Source organism: Trachemys scripta, chromosome 2 (assembly GCF_013100865.1).
Source record: "Trachemys scripta elegans isolate TJP31775 chromosome 2, CAS_Tse_1.0, whole genome shotgun sequence".
Taxonomy (NCBI): Eukaryota; Metazoa; Chordata; order Testudines; family Emydidae; genus Trachemys; species Trachemys scripta.
In genome coordinates this window covers 181,787,174-181,810,520 of record NC_048299.1, presented here as the reverse complement: position 1 = coordinate 181,810,520, position 23,347 = coordinate 181,787,174, and the positions used below count along the sequence as shown (strand labels likewise).

General features: G+C 39.7%; 1 protein-coding gene across 4 annotated transcripts in view; it reads left to right on the top strand.

The window, feature by feature from the left end:
• Window positions 1-23,347, top strand: part of NFATC1 (nuclear factor of activated T cells 1) — a 147,399-nt gene that overhangs the window by 92,150 nt on the left and 31,902 nt on the right. For 3 of the 4 annotated variants that reach the window (XM_034762485.1, XM_034762486.1, XM_034762488.1), the window contains one exon: window positions 17,786-18,472. In XM_034762485.1, coding sequence (XP_034618376.1) covers window positions 17,786-18,472 — 687 coding nt within the window. The remainder of the gene's footprint in view (window positions 1-17,785; window positions 18,473-23,347) is intronic. The other variant, XM_034762487.1, reaches the window with a different exon arrangement.

Genomic DNA, 23,347 nt, shown 5'->3' with positions numbered 1-23,347 from the left:
CTTGAGAGCCAAAAAATCTTACCACGTTATGGGTGAAACCGCGTTATATAGAACTTGCTTTGATCCGCCAGAGCACGCAGCCCCGCCCCACCATAGCGCTGCTTTACCGCGTTATATCCGAATTCGTGTTATATCGGGTCACATTATATCGGGGTAGAGGTGTATCTAATCTGAAGGATGTTATAGGAGAAGGAAAGCACTTAAAATGTATGCTACTGTTAAAAATCCATTTGAGATTCCATACAGCATGTGTGTGCTACTCTTAAGAAGGTCTAGATAAGATTAGGGTCCAGATTTTTAAATGGGTTAGACACCTAAATACCTTTGAAAATCTAGCCCTAGTTCCCTGTCTCAGATGTAGATGTTTAAAGTTGTCCTGTTATGTGGAATTTTGGAAAACATTGAGAAGATTTTAAGAAATTCATTAACTATTAGAGTTAGGTGTCTGCTTATTGAGATTTCTTTTGAATGGGTACATTAAAAATCAAGGAGACCTTTTTAGGATTTTGTCTCTCACAAAGAGGGGCTTAGTGCCATCTAAGATATCTGTGCTGTCTGCAGAGTGCTGATGTCACATATTGCTTTAGTTCATCCAAAAGTTCTCTCTTCCATTACATTTTGCCATGTACATGTTATTTTACAAAGCAGGGAAAACAATCAATGAGTTTATTTGTCCAGGAGAGGTTGTTATGATGGGGGGAATGCTAGGACTTTCAAACTGCCTCTGGAAATTAGATCTGAAAATAGAGGCCAAATTCTGCTCCCAGGGCATGTCTACATTGCCCCACAGTTCAGACTGTGAGGGTGCAAAGAGCAGTGCACACCAAAAAGCTGTGCTGGAACTCCTCCGTGTGGATGCTGCAGGTGTGAACTAAAAGGTTCCTAGTTTGCATTAGTGTAGTCCTCTTCAAATAGGACTATATTAGTGCGAAATAGGAACCTTTTAGTTCACACCCACAGTGTCCACACAAGGGGGTTAAGGTGCAGTACTTTGGTGGCACTGCTATTCATACCCCAGGAGTCCAAGCTGTGGGGCAGTGTAGACATGCCCTCAGATACACAAGTGTAAACTCGTGTAAAGTAAATCTGTTGTCTTCAGTGAAATTATACCAGTGCAGCTGAGATCATAGGTTGATCTTAAAGCACTAAAAGATGTTTTAAGGTGTGTTAAACATAATAAAGAAAACTGGATCAATCAAACAAAAAGCTACCATTTTGAAAGTCTAATCACATAGTCTGAGACAGGAAATACCACTCTTGATCACATTAAAGAAAGGGAAGAGACTGTTTTTTCACATGATTTTAAGCAAATAGCAAAGATTTTGTGTATTCAGTGTAATTTTCCCCATTTAAAAAACATTGTTTGTTTTTTAGGAAAATTTTTGAGTTCCATGGGTGAAGTTAATAGGAAGTTGAAAAAGTTGGTGTACCTGTTACAATGACACCAAAAATATTATTTTGTACATTGTTGTTGGTAAAATATTTCCTGTTCTCTGTTTCACTCATGCTTTTAACTCTAATGAATTATTTTAAAATAATAAATTACTTTATAAATGTTATCCCTACCACTTTTATTTTTTAGTTAAATGCAGGTGATAAGCTGTGTGATCTTCATTTAAAAGCTTAATATATTGGATACATTTGGAGACGTTTGCTTCACCATATGTGGGCCAATTTTCAAAAGACCTCCGCTTCTATTTCAGCACCTAAACAAGCACCCAGTGTGCTGACCTCTTTTGAAAATCTGGCCACTTATTTAGGGGCCTAAATAAGAGCTAAGTTCTTTTGAAAATCTAACGCTAGCTTTGAATGCTACGCTCTTCTGAAAACCTGGTACTTAGTTACTAGATATATCTTATTAATGTTTCATAGCTTTGCAGTATGAAAGTGATGAAAGTTCTTAGTGTGTTTATGAAAATGGTGATCTGTGCCCACTGCACATTTTTTTCAGCATCCTACTCAGCTTCCTGCCTGAGTTCTAAAATTATCTCCTGACTATGCTGCAGAGGAGTACAATCAGCAGTTTTCTAGTGATTACATTTAGCAGTCACACCTCCATTTCGTCTCACCTCTTCCGCCAGCAGTTCACTTTCTAAGTTAACATGCTACATTAGTCATATTAGCTGAAAACAATAAAATGAAGATGTAAAGCAGTGAGCTTTAATGTGACATAGAAAGCAGCTTTTGTTGATAGCCACCTGACACATTTCAACTTGGAACTTCTGGTGAACTTTCATATCTGAGGTTGGCAAAATATGCATCCTTGCTATGTCTGCAAACTGATCATAGGATTACATGGGGAACCTGGGCCAAATCCTGTTGTGGGGTTGTAAAAAGGTCATAAAATGCACCAGGTCAGGTAACATAAGGTTAGAAAGAGGAGCTGTTCTTCAATGAATTTGCAAGATAAGACAGGTGAAAGTGACTTGGGCTGTATGTGTGTGATCGACAGACTAGCAGAGTTGTAGACCCTGGCTTGCAGAGGCCATTCGGAAAGCTGCTGACTGACACAGCCTGCGCTCATGACAGACAGGCAGCTAAACCCAGATAAACCAAAGCAGAAAGAGAAAGTAACCCTCACAGCTGCTTATGCTACCACACAATTCAGCCCCATAGAAAGTCACTTTTAGTTAGTTCAGGGCCAACTCAGAAAACCAAAGAAACAACAGTGTAAATGTGCCTGAAGGTGGATGTAAATTGTATTTATGTCCACTGTAAATCAACTTTTTGCTGCCAAAGCTGTGCAAAGGGGAGCTTAGTATAACTGTGAGTTAGGCCCAAACTCTCAACTATATTAGAAATGAAATTGTCAGCCTTGACAAGCATTCTCCCCCATCTTCTTTTTATAGGCAGGAAGATTCCTGAAGGGTGTGCAGTAAAGTCTGCACTAATCAGGGCAGAATAACAAGGAAGGTGGAATGGCTTGGAGGGAATTTTTCTTTACTTTTTTTTTTTTTAAGGTGAAAATATGAATCATGGTTGCTCATTTCTACACAATGTGCTGTTACAATTTATTTCATTTTGGCTGCTATGTGGCTGAAAGTTACTTTTGACATTTAACAGTACAACAAAAAGCAGGCAAAGCTTTGTCAGACTCCTGTTTCCACTTAAACAGTGGATAAATTCATCATAACTGGGCCATCAACTCTTTTGTTACATTCCAGCAGCTGAGTGTGTTCTAGAGCAGCAGGAGAAGTGGAATCTCACTTTTGAGCCTTTTTTCTCCAATATTATGCTGTTGCATTCCTCCCTACCGTCTGCCCCTCCAATGTATATTTAGCTCTAGTGCAAGGGCTTCCATACTTCACCCAAATGAGAATCCGATTAGCCACTGGCCAGGAGTCAAATAGCCTCATCTCATTTGCCGATTGCGCTCATCCTGGCTTTTAATAAAGAGATTTGGACTATGGACCCCACTGGTCTGAGTATGCAGCACTCCATCTTGATCTGAATGGCCTCCCGCAAAGATCACAGAGGAACAAGTCATGATGAGACCTCTCTGTTGAGGTTAAGGGTGGTCACTTCCTACACTGAACTCCAGAGTTACAGTCGACCTGTAAACTCCATCTTGGTGCTAGTGGTCACGTGTAAAAGGTAATTCTGAGAATTCAGGGCTATATTCTGGCACCTTAACTCTCACTGAGCAGTATCTCACTTAGCAAATAGTCTGACTGACTTCAAGGTACTGTTCAGCCTGAGTCAGGATGGCAGAATCTGGCCTGTGGTCCTTATCACTGAAGCTTCCTGAGCTCTCCCCTAAACTTTAGCATTTTAAGGGCTATCATCTGCCACCCTTACACAGGTGACGCCAATGTGAATACTCAAGATTTTAAAGGCCAAAAAGTAAAACTTCCATAAAGGAGATGAGGTTTCAAATTGTAAGGGCTAGATAACATAACCATTTGGTTTTGTTCTCCTGGAGTGGCTGATCAGCATAATTAATCTAGCCCTGTAGTTGATGCTGAAGGGAATGCTGTCCTGGTGATTGCATCAGATAAACTATACACGAGAAAATGTATTTTGTAGGCTGTGGAGAAGGACTGTCTAAGTCTCTGAAGGAGAAGGCTGAGCTAGAGCTAAAATGGCTCAGAATAGCCAAGATCCAAACATGCTGTAAAGAGGGATGAAAAATGACATGCTGGGGTAAAGCCAGATTAGCCTGCTTGGTGCTGATGGTAGAGTAGGAGTAAAAGTATTGGTGGTATATTAGAATGTAGCCATTGATTGGCCAAAGAAACCTTCATTAAAGCAATTTACAGCACACTCTGTGTGTTAGTCTGTCTAGAGCCACCAGACTCTGGAGAGAGAGAAAGGAAGAGAAAACCTAAATAAGAGAGGGGCTTACAGAAATCCCAGGGCATATAAATATTTATAGCATAGAAAGTGAATCTTGTGAACTAGTTAACAATAATTCCTGTGTTTACACAATGAAAAATATGCATGTTTGATTGTGATTCTAATCTCAATGTACAACTTCCATCAATAAATATTCCTTTAAAGCAACAACCCCCTTGAAGATTACATCCCACACTGGTTGTACAATTCTGCCTATATACAATAGGATGCATAAATTATGGCTACTCCCACATTAATGCCTCTTTGGGCACTCTGCCCACAATTTACATTTTAATATTCACAACTCCTGGAGGGAAAGCAGACAGAGAGAGGGATGCAAGAGTAATTTTAAATCTCTTGATGTAATATTTTACCATATTGCAGAATGAGGGTGCCTGAATCCCACATCTGTGTATTTATTAGGGCTGTCAATTAATTGCAGTTAATTCAAGTGATTAACTCAAAACAAATTAACTCGATTTTAAAAATTAATCGCGATTAATCACAGTTTTAATCGCACTGGTAATCAATAATAAAATACCAGTTTAAGTTTATTATAAATATTTTGGATGTTTTTCTACATTTTCAAATATATTGATTTCAATTACAGCACAGAATACAAAGTGCACTGTGCTCACTTTATATTATTTTTATTACAAATATTTGCACTGTAAAAAAGATAAACAAAAGAAATAATATTTTTCAATTCACCTCATACAAGTACTGTAGTCAATCTCTTTATTGTGAAAGTGCAATTTACAAATGTAGATTTTTTTTTGTTATATAACTGCACTCAAAAACAAAACAATATAAAACTTTAGAGCCTACAAGTCCATTCAGTCCTATTTCTTGTTCAGCCAATTGCTAAAACAAACAAATTTGTTTACATTACAGAGATAATGCTGCCCGCTTCTTATTTACAATGTCACCTGAAAGTGAGAACAGGCCAGGCATTTGTATGGCACTTTTGTCGCCGGTTTGCAAGGTATTTACATGCCAGATATGTTAAACCAGTGGTGGGAAACCTGTGGCCCGCGGTCCACATGCGGGCTATCAGGGTAATCTGATTGCAGGCCGCGAGACATTTTGCTGATGTTGACCGTCCGCAGGCATGACCCCCCCGAGCTCCCAGTGGCCACGGGTTCACTGTTCCCAGCCAATGGGAGCTGGCATCTGGCCGCCGCTTCCTGCAGCTCCCATTGGCTGGGAACGGTGAATCATGGCCACTGGGAGCTGCGGGGGGTCATGCCTGCAGACACTTAACATCAGAAAAATGTCTCACGAACTGCAATCAGATTACCCTGATGGGCTGCATGCGGGCCGCAGGTTGTCCACCACTGTGCTAAACATTCGTATGCCCTTTCATGCTTTGGCCACCATTCCAGGTGATGACACTTGTTAAAAAAATAATGCATTCATTAAATTTTTACTGAACTCCTTGGGGGAGAATTGTATGTCTCTTGCTCTGTGGTTTTACCCACAATCTGCCATATATTGTGTGTTATGGCAGTCTCAGATGACGAACCAGCATATGTTGTTCGATTTAAGAACACTTTCATTGCAAATTTGACAAAATGCAAAGAAGGTATCAATGAGAGATTTCTAAAGATAGCTACAGCAGTCGACCCAAGGTTTAAGAATCTGAAATGACTTCCAAAATCTGAGAGGGATGAGGTGTGGAGCATACTTTCAGAAATCTTAAAAGAGCAACACTCCAATGCAGAAACTACAGAACCTGAACAATCAAAAAAGAAAATCAATCTTCTGCTGGTGGCATCTGATTCAGATGATGAAAATGAACGTGTGTCAGTCTGTGCTGCTTTGGATCATTATCGAACAGAACTTGTCATCAGCATGGAACCATGTCCTCTGGAATGGTGATTGAAGCATGAAGGGGTGTACAAATGTTTAGCATATCTGACATGTAAATACCTTGCAATGCTGGCTACAACAGTGCCATGCAAACTCAATTCGCTAAACAAGAAGCAGGACTGAGTGGACCATTGTTTTATTTTTGAGTGCAGTAATGTAAAAAAAATTCTACATTTGTAAGCTGCACTTTCACAATAAAGAGATTGCACTACAGTACTTGTATCAGGTGAATTAAAAAATACTATTTATTTTGTTTATCTTTATACAGTGCAAATATTTGTAATAAAAAATAATGTAAAGTGAGCACTTTGTATTCTGTTGTAATTGAAATCAATATATTTGAAAATGTAGAAAACATTCAAAAATATTTAAATAAATGGTATTCCATTATTGTTTAACAGAGTGACTAAAACTGCCATTAATTGCAATTATTATTTTAATCTCATGATTAATCACAATTAATTGTTAATCTTTTGACAGCCCTAATATTTACATGTATTGCCAAACTGACGTGTCATGAAAACCGGTCACTTTTACCAGTGTTACATTTATGTGCATAGTCAAACTTCCCTTTAGTCATCAGTGCATGCAACTAAATATTATGCAGTGAAAACACCAATGAAGTTGGCATATAGGCTGTGAAACTGGAGAGCAAACCTTCACATCAGTAGAAGTACCTTAAAAGAAAGACATTGGTGTTGCTTTTCTTTTCTAGGTAGGCTAAATCTTCCTTCCTCCAAGCAGCAAAAAGGAACATTTGCTATAAGAGATGATCGCAAGAAATCTTAATGAAACAAGTCCCATTTCAGACCTAAAATTAATCTATTCCAACCAGACATCTAGTTCCAACTCAGAACTTTCAAACAACATCCCAAGTGCTCAAGTCACATTATTTTGGATTGCAACTGGATCATACAGGCAAAGGCAAAGTATTTGGAGACCATAAAGATCTGACAACAGTTAAGCTTTGTTTTAAAAACATAGAAAGAAAGCTCTAACTTGTTTCACATGTTTTTTAAAACCATATTTTGACTTGATTTACTCTTGTCAAAGTTGCATGATTTATTTTCTATCATAAGACATTAATCATGTCTCTTAGAACTCTCTTTTCCTCCCTGTATTCAAAGAAATGTAATACATACTCTCTCTTCATTATTAACAAGCACACAAATCAGATGTCCCTGGGCTATCCCTCCAGTTTAACAGAGTGCACATGTCTCTACAATATGTAGTATCTTGTCTTCATTTGAATATGTGTTGAACAACCTAATAGTTTAACAGCAGTTGAAAAGCATTTAGTAATTGAATTACCTGAAAGTACTTTCTAATCAGATAATGGTGCTGTCTGAGAATATACGCAAAATGAGATTATAGACATGATCTAGGTACAGGATTTCAGTCTATTTGGATACTATGCCGATACATACACACACATCAGAGTCCTTAAAAACACACATATAGAAATGTTCAGGACAATCATGCTGACTAATTGGAGAATTGCTTTGAAATTAACAAGATGAAATTCAGTAAAGACAAGTGCAAGGTACAGCACTTTAAGGAGGAAAAATGGGGAATAATTGGCTAGGTCGCAGTACTGCTGAAAAAGATCTGAGGGTTATCATGGATAACAAACTGAATCTGAATCAACAATGTGATGCAGCTGTGAAAAAGGCTAATATCACTCTGGAGTGTATTAACAGGAATGTCATCTGTATGACACAAGAGGTACTTGTCCCACTCTACTCGGTACTGGTGAGGCCTTAGTTAGAGTACTGTGTCCGATTCTAGGTGTTACACTTTAAGAAAGATGTGGAGAAATTGGAGAAAGTTCAAAGGAGAGCAACAAAAATGATAAAAGGTTTAAAAAAAAAAAAGCCTCGGCATGTTTAGTTTTGAGAAAAGATTGATGGGGGGGACCCGATTACAGTCTTCAAATATGTTAAAGGTTGTTATAAAGAGAACTGTGATCAATTATTCTCCATGTCCACTAAGGTAGCACGAAAGTAATGGGCTTAATCTGCAGGAAGAGAGATTTAGGTTAGATATGAGGAAAATCCTTCTAATTATAAGGATAGTTAAGCACTGGAATAGGCTTCCAAGGGAGGTTGTGGAATCTCTGTCACTGGAAGTTTTTAAGAACAAGTTCGACAGACACGTGTCAGGTATGGCTTAGGTTTACTTGATCCTTTCCTCTGCACAGGGGGCTGACTTTGATGACCTTTTGAGGTCCCTTCCAGCCCTATGTTCCTATGTTTCTAGCACTGCTACTCATAAGTAGGGAAAGCAACCAATCAGCTTTAAAGGTATCTGATTTCTTTCCCCTAAATGGGGGGAGCAATCAAATGAATCCTGTAAATTAACAATTCCTGATTCACACTGGTGCAAGCAAGCAAGCAAGACAGATCTCTTCAGGTTCCTCTATTAGTGGCCATCACAATAATACCTGAGATGAGAATTGGGCACCGGGGCTGTGTACTGTTTCAGACGGTTTAATCCCATCACTCCATAGAAGACCCAACGGGCCAGATCCTAGTCTGTGTTTAGTCTGCTTAAAATTGTTCTTGTGGTGTAAAGAAGCCATAAAGCTGGCAAAAACACAACCTTTCTCTATCCCTGCATCATAGAGGTGCTCTAGTAGCTCCTACCCCAACATGCGTCTGACATAGAGGGTACAGCAGGGGAGGGGAGGGCCTTGTTTGGGTGCTCTGGTGATCCCTGAATACCTGAGAGTAATTTATTCCAGAGCCTGGCCCAGTCAGGTTTGAATAAACATGGTTTAAAACTAGGTTTATTTCATATTCCCTCTCCCTTCCCTCTCCCTCCTCTAGTCTTTCTCCAAGCTCAGCTCAGCTCAGCCATTCCAGGGGCTCTGGGTCAATGACTGAAGTTACTCAAGACATACTTTGTAGCCCCAATAAATAATAAAGCATTGTCATTCCCATTCCACCACTGCCACCACCATAGCCATCTAGGCCCTGGTGTTTACAAATAGGGGAGGACAAATGCAGTAGGGGAAAATGGATTTAGTACATGGGCCACATTGCCACATGAGTGCTGTGCCCCCATGGTGACTCAATCTGTTTTTTGTTTTGTTGGTTTTTAAAACCTAGCCTTAGTCCTTCAGAAAATGCATCTTTTTCAAAATGAAAAAATAAAAATAGATTAAATGACCTATGTGTTTTTTCAATGATTTCTTCCTTTCCCCCCTTCCTTCCCTCAGTTCCTAGAATGCTTCTGCATTTTCATTCCTCTTTCCTTAGTGAATAGCTGTTGGCTGAGAGAAGAATTTTTAATGGGATGTCTTTGGGTTCTCCCTTGTTAACAACACTATGCCAGTTGTCAGCTAAGTAGTGGCAAAAAAGAAGCCTACAATTATTAAAAGAGCACAGGTTGGTTTACTATGTATTGGTGCTGCTTTGCACATAAACGACTTAAAGGTTCTAGATTGCTGAGGTGCCTTTCATTTCTGTGGCACTGGTTCAGTTCTGCACCAGGATGTTACAATCTGATAGTTGTTTGGTGATCATTAGGAATGAATTGATTAATACAGTTCCTAGTGGAACATGTCCACATCACACACAAAAAGCACCATCTCAAAACACCTTTGTTGAGAATCTCATCAGAGAGTCCAAGAACTGAATGGGCCTGTAGACTGAGCTATCGTCTTAATCGCTAGAACTGTTAGTCCCTCCATGAGAGGGCTGAGACACCCTGACAGAGTATTGTGAGGTAGTTTGCATTCTGTCTGCAGCTGTTATGTAGTAAAGCAGGAGACTTCAATCTTTAGGGTGGACAATTTGTCAATTCTCACCAGCACTGACTTTTGCTTAAAAATCAAAATTTGGGGTGAAATCCTGGGTGTATTGAAGTAACAAAAATATGCTTAAAAGGTAAGCAAAGGTGGGGTCAAATTGATAACCATTTCTAAATTAGTGAGAATTAAGAGACTTCTAGGTCAGTAGCAGATGAGATAACAAGTGTGGTATCTTCTGGGGGGATGTCTGGTTCTCTGTAACAGGGTTGTTCTGTTTGGATCAAGACTACTTGATGAGAGAGCTTTTCAAAGGCACATATAGCATTTAGCTGCCCATTTCAATCACAAACTTTAAGGCCAGAAGGTACCATCATGATTATCTAGTCTGACCTTCTGCACATTGCAGGCCACAGAACCTCACCTATCCACTACTGTAATATGTCTATAACCTCTGGCTGAGTTACTGAAGTCCTCAATTATTGATATAAAGACCTCAAGTTACATAGAAGCCACCATTTACTCTCGTTCAAACCAGCAAACGTCCCATGCCCCATACTGCAGAAAAAGGAAAAAAAAAAAAATCTACCCTAATATCTCTGCCAATTTGACCTGCAGGAGACTTTCATTCTAAACTCTTTTATGCTCCTTTGAAAATCCCAGCCTAAATTGTCACTAGTGGTGAGACATTTATTCCCAAGGAATTTTGTGTGTGTAAGTGATGAAAAAATGATGTAGCTATTTTTAATACAGTATCCAAAATTTGTAGATAGGTTCCAGATGAATATACCATATTCTGCACCTTGAACGGTGGATATTTTGTTTGATATGCTCTATCAAACCAAGGGCAAAATAAATATAGGATAATAAATGTCTGGATTGTTAATACATGTGTGGAAATGTGACTTGATTAGGTTACAGTTAATAAGGATAAACATCTGTATAACTGAAATGATTATATTTTCTCTGTTCATTTGTGTTAATAATGACAAAAAATAAAAGGGTTTTTAAAAAACCCATCTGGATTGCTAAAATGTAAAAGCAAACAGACTTGTTAGAATTGTCTAGATATGTGAGTACATATATGTACATTTTAAAAGCTTTTAGGAACCTTCTCGTAAATGTGCCTGATTTATTATTTTTCTTCAAGGCTTGATATATTAACTTTTTACCTTCTCAGAAAAACGTTTCAGTTAAACCCAGGCTTGCAACACTCACTGAAATATTTCTCCCACATTCAAACCCACACAGAGGGCCATTGTCTTAAACCTAGTGCATTTATGACATCATATCAAGTCTAGTCTTTCTGAGCAAGAACTGGAGGTAGCTTTGCTTTATTATAACCAGTGCTGCTGCCAACACATGGTTCTCAGAGCTTCACATTAAATGAGATGACATAATGACACAAGTCCAGCAGCCTAAGGTGATATCACCAAGCCATTTAAAAACAATTAGCACAGTTAAGCTGCTTATCAGATTAATTTAGAACTTTGAACATTTTCATATTTTAATATTTCAAATTATGGACTGTCCAAGATCATCAGTAGACCAATCTAGTGCATTATATAAAAGCAAGTATTTTAAAATAATTAACAATGATAAATCAAATATTTTTATCATTCCTTTGCACAGTCAGAACCTGATCTTTGCAAAGGTTTGGGATTACTCAAGTGAGTAAAATTACTCCCATGCACAAGTCTTTGCAGGATCAGGCATCCTGTTTGTTATTTGCTCTTTTATAAACTGTGATCTCATTGTGGTAATTTGTTATTGGTACGCCTCAGAGTGGAGCAAATGCAGTTTTTAATTTTTCATTGTAATAAGCTGAGAGTCTGCAGTGTAGAGTGTTATCTCACCACCACAAAGCAGCCCTAAAGCAGCCTGCTTATTGACATTTGAAACTGCTGTATTAAATTAAAAAATAGTCCCCTTCATGCTAATAGTGCTGATAGATTCTGAACAGCTGCAGGGCTTTTTGTTGTTTGTCATTTTAACACTGTTTTGTAGCTAGAATCACGCAGTGTCTCATTCAGCTTGGTGTCATTTAAAAAAGACATTTGAGCTGACAGCCAATTTTAAATATTTGACCTGATAGTGTAAAGGAGATTGAGTTAATACTGTTTTCTGTTAAATATTAACTCCAGAGCTATTAATCATATTCTTGGTATCACATGGCTTTTCCCCACACATAATATGGGGAATCTTATGTCACATGGAGCAAAACGATCTAAGAGTCATAGGTGTCCAAAAACTGAATGACAGAGGCCCAGCAATTAGCTTCATGGCAAATTATGCCTTCTGAAGGGTGCATTTGAGACGTAATGCCCAGTATCTGGCCTCAGATTTCTAAAGGTTTGAAGTTAGCATGAACATTAGACATAAAGGTAAATGGTGTCAGATACATTATGCTTTACCATTACTGTCCTGTTGGCTGATGACCTGCCACAGCCATGACAAAGGAACCCACTGGATTGGTCCCTAAGCTAGAAGAAAATAATGCAAGCTGATATTTAAGGGGCCAGGCTGCTGGTGTAAACTGGTGTGGCTCCATTGGGTATGTCTAGACTCTACGCTGCAGCTGGGAGGTGTGATTCCCAGCATCGGTAGACAGACTTGCGCTAGTCCACTTGAGCTAGTGTGCTGCTAAAAATAGCAGTGTGAACATAGTGGCACAGGTGGTGGCTTGGGTGACCTGCCTAAGCTCCAACCCAGGAGGTCGGCAGACTTGAACTCGGGTGGCTAGCCTGGGTTTCCACCAGGGCTACAATGTCCACACTGCTATTTTTAGCGTGCTAGCTCAAAGTGAGCTAGTGCCATGCTGGGAATCACATCTCCCAGCTGCAGTGTAGACATACCCAAAGACATCTGTGGAGCTATGCTGTGTTCTTGACCAGATAAAAGTCATGAAAGGACTGTAGGGATGGGGATATCCGTTAGCCGGTATGTGAAGCCCTTCTTAGCCTTATAATGTGACAAAGCAAATACTTGTAACTTGTTTATGGTCTAAAGAAATGCCCTGGTTTCCAGGATAATAAACTGATGCCACAAACAGAGCATCGACTAGTGAATGGTGATAAAACAAGAGACAGACCAGAGAGGAGAAAAAACGCCCTTAATTAATTTTTTGATGATGTGCATAAAATATATGGGACCTGATCGTCCCCTGTGTAGTCATTTGCAAAATGAATGTAAAACACCATCTTTCTGACCAGTAGCCTTTTATACCAGCTTTGCACAGATCACTAACGGACTGGTCAGGTAGTGGAGAGTCAGAGCCATGGTTTCTTCCAAACTCCATTTGAAAAGTATCAGCTAGTGCATATTATCAGCTTCTGCTATTCCACTTGACAGAATTACACATGCTGGAGAGAAGCAGATACTGGATGGAATGTCACAAATACACTACAAGTCAAGTAATATAGCCATCCATTCCTGTAAAGAGACTAAGGTCTGATAAGAAAACTAACTGTAATGGTTTTCATCTGCTCCTTTCTGCAGACACACTCATCTTTACAAATGTGATTCTAGCTCTTCTGGGTAATTCCTTGAAAACAAAGATCCCACAGGGTCTAATTCTCTACACTTGAACCTGGTGAAGACATTTATAGTTCTGTAGAAGTGGAGTAAATGCTACTGTCGTGATTTGGTAGAACTTTTTATTCTCATTTTACACACTGTAAAAGGTGCAAGGCAGTGGAGAATCAGGCCCACATTCTTTAACAATTTCAGCATTAATGCTTTTTTCCCCCTCTCCCAGTACAATACCTATATTAGTAATGAGATTAGCAGATAAACAGTATTTAACACTGGGGACCTTTCTATTACACTGGAAAAACACTTTGGGGGAATTAATAGACAAGATTTAGCTGAACTAGTTCAGAAACCTCCAAGTACATGTTCAAGTAGCCATGATTTACCTGGAGACCTCATAAATTAAGAGGTGCACAAAAGTTGGTGTAATTGACGTCGGTAGGCCGGGGTAAGTTGCTGTAGCCTGCATGCTGATGGAGGGGGAGGAGGTGGTGTTGTAGCAAGAAAAGCAACAAACGGGGTGTAAGATTAAGCAGGACCCAGACTTTGTCTTTTCACCTTCTTACATCATCGCATTGGTTACTTTTCTGGCTATAAACTCACTCTTCTGCCACACCACATCCTGTAGATTACACCTACTCATCATTGTGGGGCCTGATCCATCTCTGTATTACTCCAGTTGTATACCAGTGAGACTCCACCGAACACAAAGTGAGCATGTCAGTGTCGGCTGAGTCAGAACTGCTTTACATCAGTTGTCTGACAGCACAAGCAATGGAGTTACACCAGTGTAAAGCTGGAGTAAACCAGTGGTGAATCAGGCTCACATTGAGGGCTGAATCCTTTCCCTCTGTTCTGCTACTGAGGCTGGGTCTACACTACCTGCCTGAATCGGCGGGTAGAAATCGACCTCTCGGGGATCGATTTATCGCGTCCCGTCGGAACGCGACAATCGATCCCCTAATCGACGCTCTTACTCCACCAGCGGAGGTGGGAGTAAGCGCTATCGACAGGAAGCCGCAGAGGTCGATTTTGCTGCAGTCCTCACAGCGGGGTAAGTTGGCTGCGATACGTCGAATTCAGCTACGCTATTCACGTAGCTGAATTTGCGTATCTTATCGACTCCCCCTGTAGTGTAGATGTAGCCTGAGACAGTGCAAAGCAGCTGGAAAGCCAGAAAAGGGCAGTCAAGGATCCCCCCCCCCGTGCAAGGGTATCCTCAAGTTGTGCAAAGCTGGGATAGTCAGCCTCCCACACACACTTCTGCATAGAGGGCATACTGGGGCCAAACCTTCAATTGTCACAGCTATAGGTTGCTCTAAATTATTCTGGGGGCCTTTTCAGCCCCAGGCTGGCCCAGGATCAGAATAGTGGAAAGCCACCCTCCTCAGCTGTAGCAGCGATAAGTTTGGTGCAGCTGAGGACTGAAGCCAGAGTTATCGATTCATAACTTTCCCCACCATTTACTTTGCTAATAAATATGGCCTTGACTGAGTTGCCCCTTTATAAATGTGCTGAAGACAGAAACAAGGAAATATACATATTGCTAAGTGAGGAAGCAAAGGTGTGCACTGCAAAGGGTGTGAAAAAGAACAGCCTGAGGTAATAGAACAGTGGTGGGAAACCCGCATGTGGCCCATCAGGGTAATCCCATTGGCCGGGAATGGCGAACTGCAGCCACTGAGAGCTGCGGGGGGCTATGCTTGCGGATGGTCAATGTCAGCAAAATGTCTCGCGGCCCGCAATCAGATTACCCTGGTGGGCCGCATGCAGCCCGTGGGCTGCAGGTTGCCCAGCACTGTCATAGAATCAGTGTTCTCAATGCTTCCCCCACCAGCCCCATGTGCCCCCACTTCAACATTGACACCATAAGATTCATAGGGTGTGTCTACACTGCAAGGTGGGAAGGTCCCAGAGGTTGGACTGCAGTCCGAGCCAGAATGTCTACACTGCAGTTAAGCAGCCTCTCAGCCTGAGCTTCACGAGCCCGGGTCATCTGGCATGGGCCAGCTGCAGGTGTCTAATTGCAGTGTAGACATACTCACAGATTCATAGTTTTAAATGAATGAGATACTGCAAGGGTTATTGAGCACTGAATTGTCAGTGGATTTATTTGGAATTACTTAGCACAGGTGTTTCTCTAACTGATATATTGGGAAAATTCAGTATTCAGTGATCCTCGTATTTCCAGCTGTGCCAGGCTTTGTGCTCGTACAGTGAACCTAATGTAAAACACATGAGGATCTTGTGAAAGGTATTTTCTTACAGTCTCTGTGCGTCTCTGTTTATTGAGGTGTGTTTCTTTGGTCCTGAGTTTTCATAAAGGGTATAATATGGGTTTTATAAAGCTGTCCTTGAACCTAGAATCTCCTTCCCTGCAACCAATACATTCCAAACCATGCTAACTAGCATGCAGCATGTGAGCAGGTGAAAATAGGAGGAGAAGGAATCTGACAACAGCCCATTATCCATAATACATGCATTTTGAATGGCACTTGTGCATCTATTATGTACTTAAGCATGTTTTTACTAGTAGCCCAAGAAATCTTGAAGCAAGTTTTGCAAACATCTGTGTGTAAAACAATATAAAAGGAGCAAAGTTAACAAGGGACTAGGAGGTTGTAAAACAAGGGTAGCAGAGTGCATTCACCAGAAGTAAAAACTGAGAGCGTTAAAAGAATTTAACTATAGCTAATATACCCACGCATTTTAAATGGACTAAAAGCTCTTTTAAGGGTTCAAAATCCTCAAACACATGCATACACTTGGAAGTGAATTGTTAGGTCACGGTACCCGGAGATATTTCATTGGTATCTTCTCTACCCTAGCAGAATAGTTATTTTTATACCCTAACAGATATCCTGTGATAGTGCCATACATTGCCAGCAGTGCCTAAGAGCTATGAAAGTCTCTGCAGGTTTTTATTTGGGCAAGAAGATAAACCCTCACATGAATCCAAAATCACTGCTCTCTTTATTTAAGTTTGGGTCTGGCTAGAAAAAATATGTTTATTCAAACTCCTTGAAGTCATTGAGGCCCAGATTATTAAAGGTGTTAGGCATTACTGTGCTCAGCATTGCAATGCCTAACTGATTTAGGAGCTCAAATCTCATTTTCAAAAGGGATTAAGACATTTTGGAGCCAAAATCCCATTGATAGTCAATAGGATTTAGGCTCTAAGTGCCTAACTCCCTTCTGCAAATGACATTTAGTCTTCTAAATCAGTTATGTGTTGCAGTGCTGAATGCTTAAGTACCTTTAAAAATGTGGGCCATAGAGGCCTACCTGGCCCTTCTAATTTATAGTTCACCTGACCTTGGAAGTGGGGGTCTTTTCCCTGTGAACTGCATGTGCTGCTGGATATCCAGGAAAGGCAAAGTCCTCTCTCCCCTCTGAATTGCCTTTATTAGAGAGAGGCTCAAGATTATTTTTCATGGTCAAAGGTCCGCTGAAGTTGCAAATTCCATACCAGTCACCCTTCATGTTTCAGAGAGGGGCATTCTCTCCTGAATGACAGGTACCGCCTCTTCAGCACGCCTTTGGGGCAGGAGATGGAGGAAACAATTTGTCCACAATAGGAGCAGATTTCTTCTCGGTATGCAGAGTCTGGACTAACATTCTCCAGGAGTTGGCATTGGTAGTTTGGATCCAGCTTGTGATCTCTGAGAGCTGGCTACGACTTGTTGAATATTTTACACCCATTGGCTGGGTAGTAAGAAGCAGAGATTAAATACAGTTATGTAAAAGAAAAAAATAAATGAGATTCCTGGTCTTTCAAAAAAAAAAAGTGCCTTATTATCAAAAACTCCTTGTCCATAACAATATTGTCATTTATCTTTGCAATTTTATTTCTGTTGAACTCTGAAAGCCCCATCTCCACCTTATTATTCTTGAATTTACCAAATGTGCAGACATTTATCAAATGGGCCATCAGTAGCAGTAGAAATGCAGTAGTACATCCAAGTTAAAATTTTTGCTTTGATTACTACAAATCCATGGAGCCCTTGGGTCCAAGGCTTCTACTGCAGCACAGCTATTTGCAAATAGATTTTTATAGCACATTAGTGCTGAAGGAGAGTCCAAAGAAAATAGTCCTTTTCAATATTAAAACCAGCTGTGACTTTCTTGTGCTGATGACTCATTCATTTTTTTTATAGGGTGGGAGAACTAAGCAAAAGACACACAGAGTCTTATTCAAGACGTTGTTTGTTTTGCAAAGGGTATCCTAGCCACAAGCCAACTTGATCATACCAATATGCAACTCATGTTTATTTAAAACTTTTTTTCTCTTAACAGTTCCAATTATAAAAACAGAACCCAGTGATGACTATGAGCCTGCTCAAACCTGTGGACCAATGACCCAAGGATTAAATCCTCTCTCTAAACCATACTACAGCCAGCAGATCATGATGCCTCCTGATCCTGGTTCGTGCCTTGTGGCTGGCTTCACTTCCTGTCAGCAGAGAAACACTGTGATGTCATCTTCCCCCAACTCAAGCCCCAAGCTGCATGATCTTTCATCTTCTGCTTACAAGTGCATCACCAACCCGGGCCACAGTCACCTAGGACTTCAGCAGCCCGCTGGAGGTGTCCCCACCGTACAGGAAGTGCCAAGGTCTATAGTTGTGCACCCAAGTTCTCCAGAGCAATCATCTCTCATCATGCTGCAGCCGCAGGTGAGTCAACATCTGAGCAGTAGCTGTTCCCTTGGTTACCAACAAACACTCTATCCCAACAGTCCCTCTTCTCCAGTTCCATCCGTTACCCAAGAGCCAACCTATTTGCAGTCCTGCAGTCCAACTCACTCATCCATAATGGGTCAACAGCAGCACCAACTGCCGAAGGTTCAAAGAAATGAGTCTCCAACAAACCAACCACTGTCATTGCCAGAGTTGCATGAGGACAGTAATCATAATTTGGCCCCTATTCCTGTAATGATCAAGCGAGAACCTGAGGAATTGGACCAGTTGTACCTGGATGATGGTAAGTCTTCCACAGCTGTAGAGGTTTGCATTCAACCATATTGCTATATCAGTGAGTTCTTTTAACCCCCTTCACAATTCTGATGGAAGAAAGTGCGAATTAACAGCTTTGTGGAATGGTGCAGAATTTTGCTCTGATGTTCTCTGTCTGAGAAAAAGTTCTTTAATTTTGTTTGCAATAATGAAAGTGTATTTTTAAGCATTAAATGCTGTTAGTCACTGTAGAGCTAGCTGCATGACCAATAGCTACATTGCAATAATCTTAACCAGATGGTCTTGGTTTCTGCCTATGCCAATGACCTGTGGAATGGCAGTGAAAACATATTTAACATTGTCCTGTTCGTAATGCAATGAAACTTCAGATACACAAATCTGATAATTGGAACTAAATCATAAACTACTCTATTTCAGCTGAGAAAACTCAAATTAAAAACTGAAGCATGTCCTTCAGCTGATGGCTTTTCAGTCTGGTAGCATCTGCAGTTAGGGCTTTTTTCATTAGTTCCTACTGTAGATTTGTAGCCAATGTTTTTTTAGTTTGTAAGATTTTATAGATATACACCCACACGCACCACTCAAATGTTAAAATGCTGTGATGAACTTGTCAGACTTCGGTTTCCAAAGATTTATTAACAGAACATAATAAAGAGGGTAATCTGGAATTTGATTATATGACCTCCCTGAACTGTGATTTAGCACTTACCGCTAAGTATCCCAGTAGTATTCTGAACCTTCACTTTAATGCAATATGTGAGCTCCCTTTCAATAGCAATATATTTTTATATAATATACTACGATATTTGGAAAAGGAATGTCTTTGAAATGTCTGTATTGAAACTAATTGGTACCAAAGAGCTTCTGAATGTGATTGTCTTTCAGGGAGAAATTATAACAAAAGACAATTAATTTTACTTTTTTAATATAATTTTGGCGACAGTTATACATTTGATTTCAAACTGCATGATACTTGCTGAATTAGGATAAAAACATTAGTATTTTTGAGCTTGAATAACAGCATTTTGCTTTTCAGTTCTGAGAAAACATCTTTCCTTAATAGAGATCCTAATCAGTTACATGACAGACAAATCGAAGAAATTTTCCTAATTAGGAGCACAGTTCATTAAAGTTTTACATGGCTGTTACACAATTTCATTGCATTTCTTTCTATGCTGAGGACAGGCTAGTCTTCATATAGACATTGTCCATTTTTTCCGCATGCATACTGCCATGAGAAACAAGATTAAAACTGCTGCAACCCCCAAAATGAAATAAACAAAAAGTAAAAAGCCCTAATCAAATGAAAGATTGATAGAAAACAAAGATTAGCCAGGGTGGGACTGATCACAAGATTAACAGCTAAGATCTTCATATAATAATCTTGGAGATTCAATCCATATCAGTAGCCGTCATGTAACTATGCCTCTAGAAAAGCACCACATTACCCCTCCACAAATTATACCCATCATCTCCTCTCTTCCTTTTTTGTTTAATACAATTTATTTATTTTACGACTAATAAAAAAATTAAAAGGATTACTTTGGAAGAGAGAAGTATAGGAATATCAGAACTCTCTCATTCTGAGCCACACTGATAGGCTGTGCAATTGGTGCAGTCCCACTGGGAGAAACACCCCCTCAGCATTCAGAAGGGTTCTCTGCTGCTCCCCATTGGAGGGGCATGGTTGGGGCTCAGGAATATTGGATGCAGGGATGCACAGATCCACTACCCAGAACCCCCTCAGTGAAGAGGCGCACAGCAATCTCAGAATCTGCTACAGCTCCTAGCTTGCAGTAGATGTCACAGGGCTACTCTGTTGATGCTCTGTGTTCTGGAAAAGAGAATTTAATTTCCCCACCCCAAGCTTATTTTCTCTGACATAGCGTAAATGACTTTGGCACAGTAGTTATTTTGCAATCTCCGATCACTGTAGCCAGGTGATAGAATCCATACTTCAGTATGTATCATGCTATTTAAAGCCATTCTGTGACCAGCCACAGAACTAGAGACAGAGAAACAATCCCTGCTTTTATTAATAGTAAAAGAAAATACATGACTCTATTGTTACCCTACTTCCACAAATTAAGGATCACTCTCTAAAAGCAGTGGTAGTAAAATAATAGATATATATACATATTTAAGGGACAGAGGAAATTCTCCCAATTGCATCAACATCTGACTCCCAGAAATGTACCTGAGAAACTGACAAATTTTTCTCACAACTATAATGTTATGTCTCCTTTCCCTCCTCATCTCTTTCTTTCCAACTGATTTACACTGTTTACTTCCCTTCCTGCCAGTGGCAATTTTATTGATGCTTATTATTTTTATTATGTTCTATGTGCTAGTGCCAATAATAATGTTTTGGTTTACGTATGGATTACACTTTACATTAAAAAAAAAATTCACATTTCACCAGTGCCACCTCAAACATTATCAGTCCCCACTACGGTTAATCAGAAGTTAAAGTAGTAGTAGAAGTCTGTCCTTTTAGGGTTGCCCCATCTTCCCTAACTGTCTCATTGCTTGCAAGTGTAGCGAATAATTTTTATGAGGTTGTTTCAGTAAAGAGCCACCTTCTCATACCCAAAGACAGATTATAGAAGGATGGAATTTTGACCTACAGGCACAGTTCAGAAGGGCAATCTCTCTTGGTTTCCCAGTTATATATTACTCACTGAGATTGTGATACCTTTGCTCACAGTGAATAGTGCATTACATCATGAATTGTTTTACTGAAGTAATTGGAGCCAACTGTAGGCACTAATTGTAGGTACTCACCACTGGGAGTAAGGATATCACAAAGTGGATCTGATTAACTAGGAAAAAGACCCTTTTGTTTGCTTTTGTTTGGCTGCAGTTAAAATCAAACCGTCATCATTATTTCCCATTAGTATTTTATGCATCTTCAAGCGTGGTTTGTTTGTTTTTTTGGAGAATTATGTAGACTGTATGTATTTTGTAATAATATTTTGAAGGTGGAAAAGCAGAACACCAGTCAGACCAAGGAATAAGGAGCCAATTTCATCTTTATTGTTAATAGATTAAAATCACCTTCTATTTATAATTTAAACATTCATTCACCCATGTCTCCTTCAAACTGTTATAGCTAATTAAACTTTGTTTCTACATCTTTGTGTGAATAAACAATACAAAATCTGTAAAAATAAGTTAATTTTAATGCACAGCATTCCTTCCCTCCTACCCAAAATACACCATCCAACTCCCCCTCTCCCTAAAAGTAATTTAATAAAATCTAAGAAATCGAAACCGAAGGCCCTACTCTGTAAAAGGAGACATGCCAGTGATTCCATTAAGCCCAATAGTAACTTTTATAGCTATTGATTTTATATGGAAGGCGCTCAGATACCACGGTGATGGGTGGCAGTGTAAAACCCTAAAATAGATAGACAGCATGCTAATGTGACCACAGGACAAATTAAAAATCCAACCCTGGTTACACAAAGTGACATTTGATTCAGAGTCTCACAAACTTGCCTTTTCTTTTTCTGGTTTGATTTATATATCCCTAATTCTAATACATTTTAAGTAATCTTTCCAGGTTTGAAGCCTGTGGGATCAAAGCAATATTAATTCATTTGGTCTGGAATAGGTCCAGACTTAGGCCATCTACATCACAGAGGTCCTTGTAAAAAAGCAGTCAGTGTGTTTATATAAATATATGCACTGTATATGATGTTTCAGTGTTGGTGTAATGATACTCAGCTAACATGGTATAAAGAAAAAACCCAAGGAGGCTTCTATTTTGGCAAGTAAGTGTTGGTTTTGGCAATTTCATTTTAAACAAAAACCAACAGTAGCCACCTGGGCTACTGATTCGATTGGTAGCCTGTTTCAGTACATGAATATCTGTCTCAAAAACATTTATAAAACCCTTGAAACTCCCCTTGAAAAATCATATGAGCTATATGTGAATATATTACTAATATTGACGTGTGTCTGGCTCAGTTAGCACTTTTGTGTCACATGATGCTGAGATTTAATCCCAAACAAGACTTTGACTGACTCCCAATGCTGACACTGCAGTAGTAAGGGCTGAGGTACTGTTTAAGGTGTTGTCCTTCAGATGAAAGAGTTAAAATGATCTTTTATCCCTGTCTCTGTTGGTCATCCATGAAATTCCATATTTCTTTGCAAAAAGAGTAGGAGATGCCCTCCATGCCCTGACCACAGTCCTTATTCGGTAATGCAAGTGGTAATGTCCAAGACACTGTGTGTGGGAGATATTGCTGATTCCCTAATGGCTTCTCCCTTAGCAGTATTGAATTCGGGGTCTGATCCAAAGCCCAATAAAGTCAATGGGTATCTTTGATATGAAAGGTGCCTTATTAAAAGGACAGAGGTATGTCCCAAGCAGAGGCTCCTATACTGAGGAAAGGAGAAGATTTCATGAATTGCACGAGGATCTAACCTGGGAACAGCTCAGACGCTAGGGTGATAGGAACTATAGAAAACCCTACAAGACAGACAGACAGCTAAACACAAATTCTATTCTGTTAAGTGTTTTCAGAATCATTGATTTATCAGCAATGAGTCTTCAATACAAAGCCAGGCAGAAGATTGTTCACAGGGCTCAAGATAACTGCCACATGAAGGAGAACTGGGCCCAGGAACAATTAGCTATCATTGGCTTGCCAGGCCACTGGAGTACAAATGAGCTATACAGCCATTTGCAAAACAGAGCAGAATTATCACTAACTAGCCAAAGAGTCAGCTGCTTTGGGGAAATTAAGAACTGACCTGAACTTTTTCCCATCCCTGGAACCAAACATTATTTCATGTACTGAGATGTTAATGCTTGGTTAATGTTTATTTTACACTTTTGTATGCTTTTCCTTCCTGGTCTGAGTCACAACTT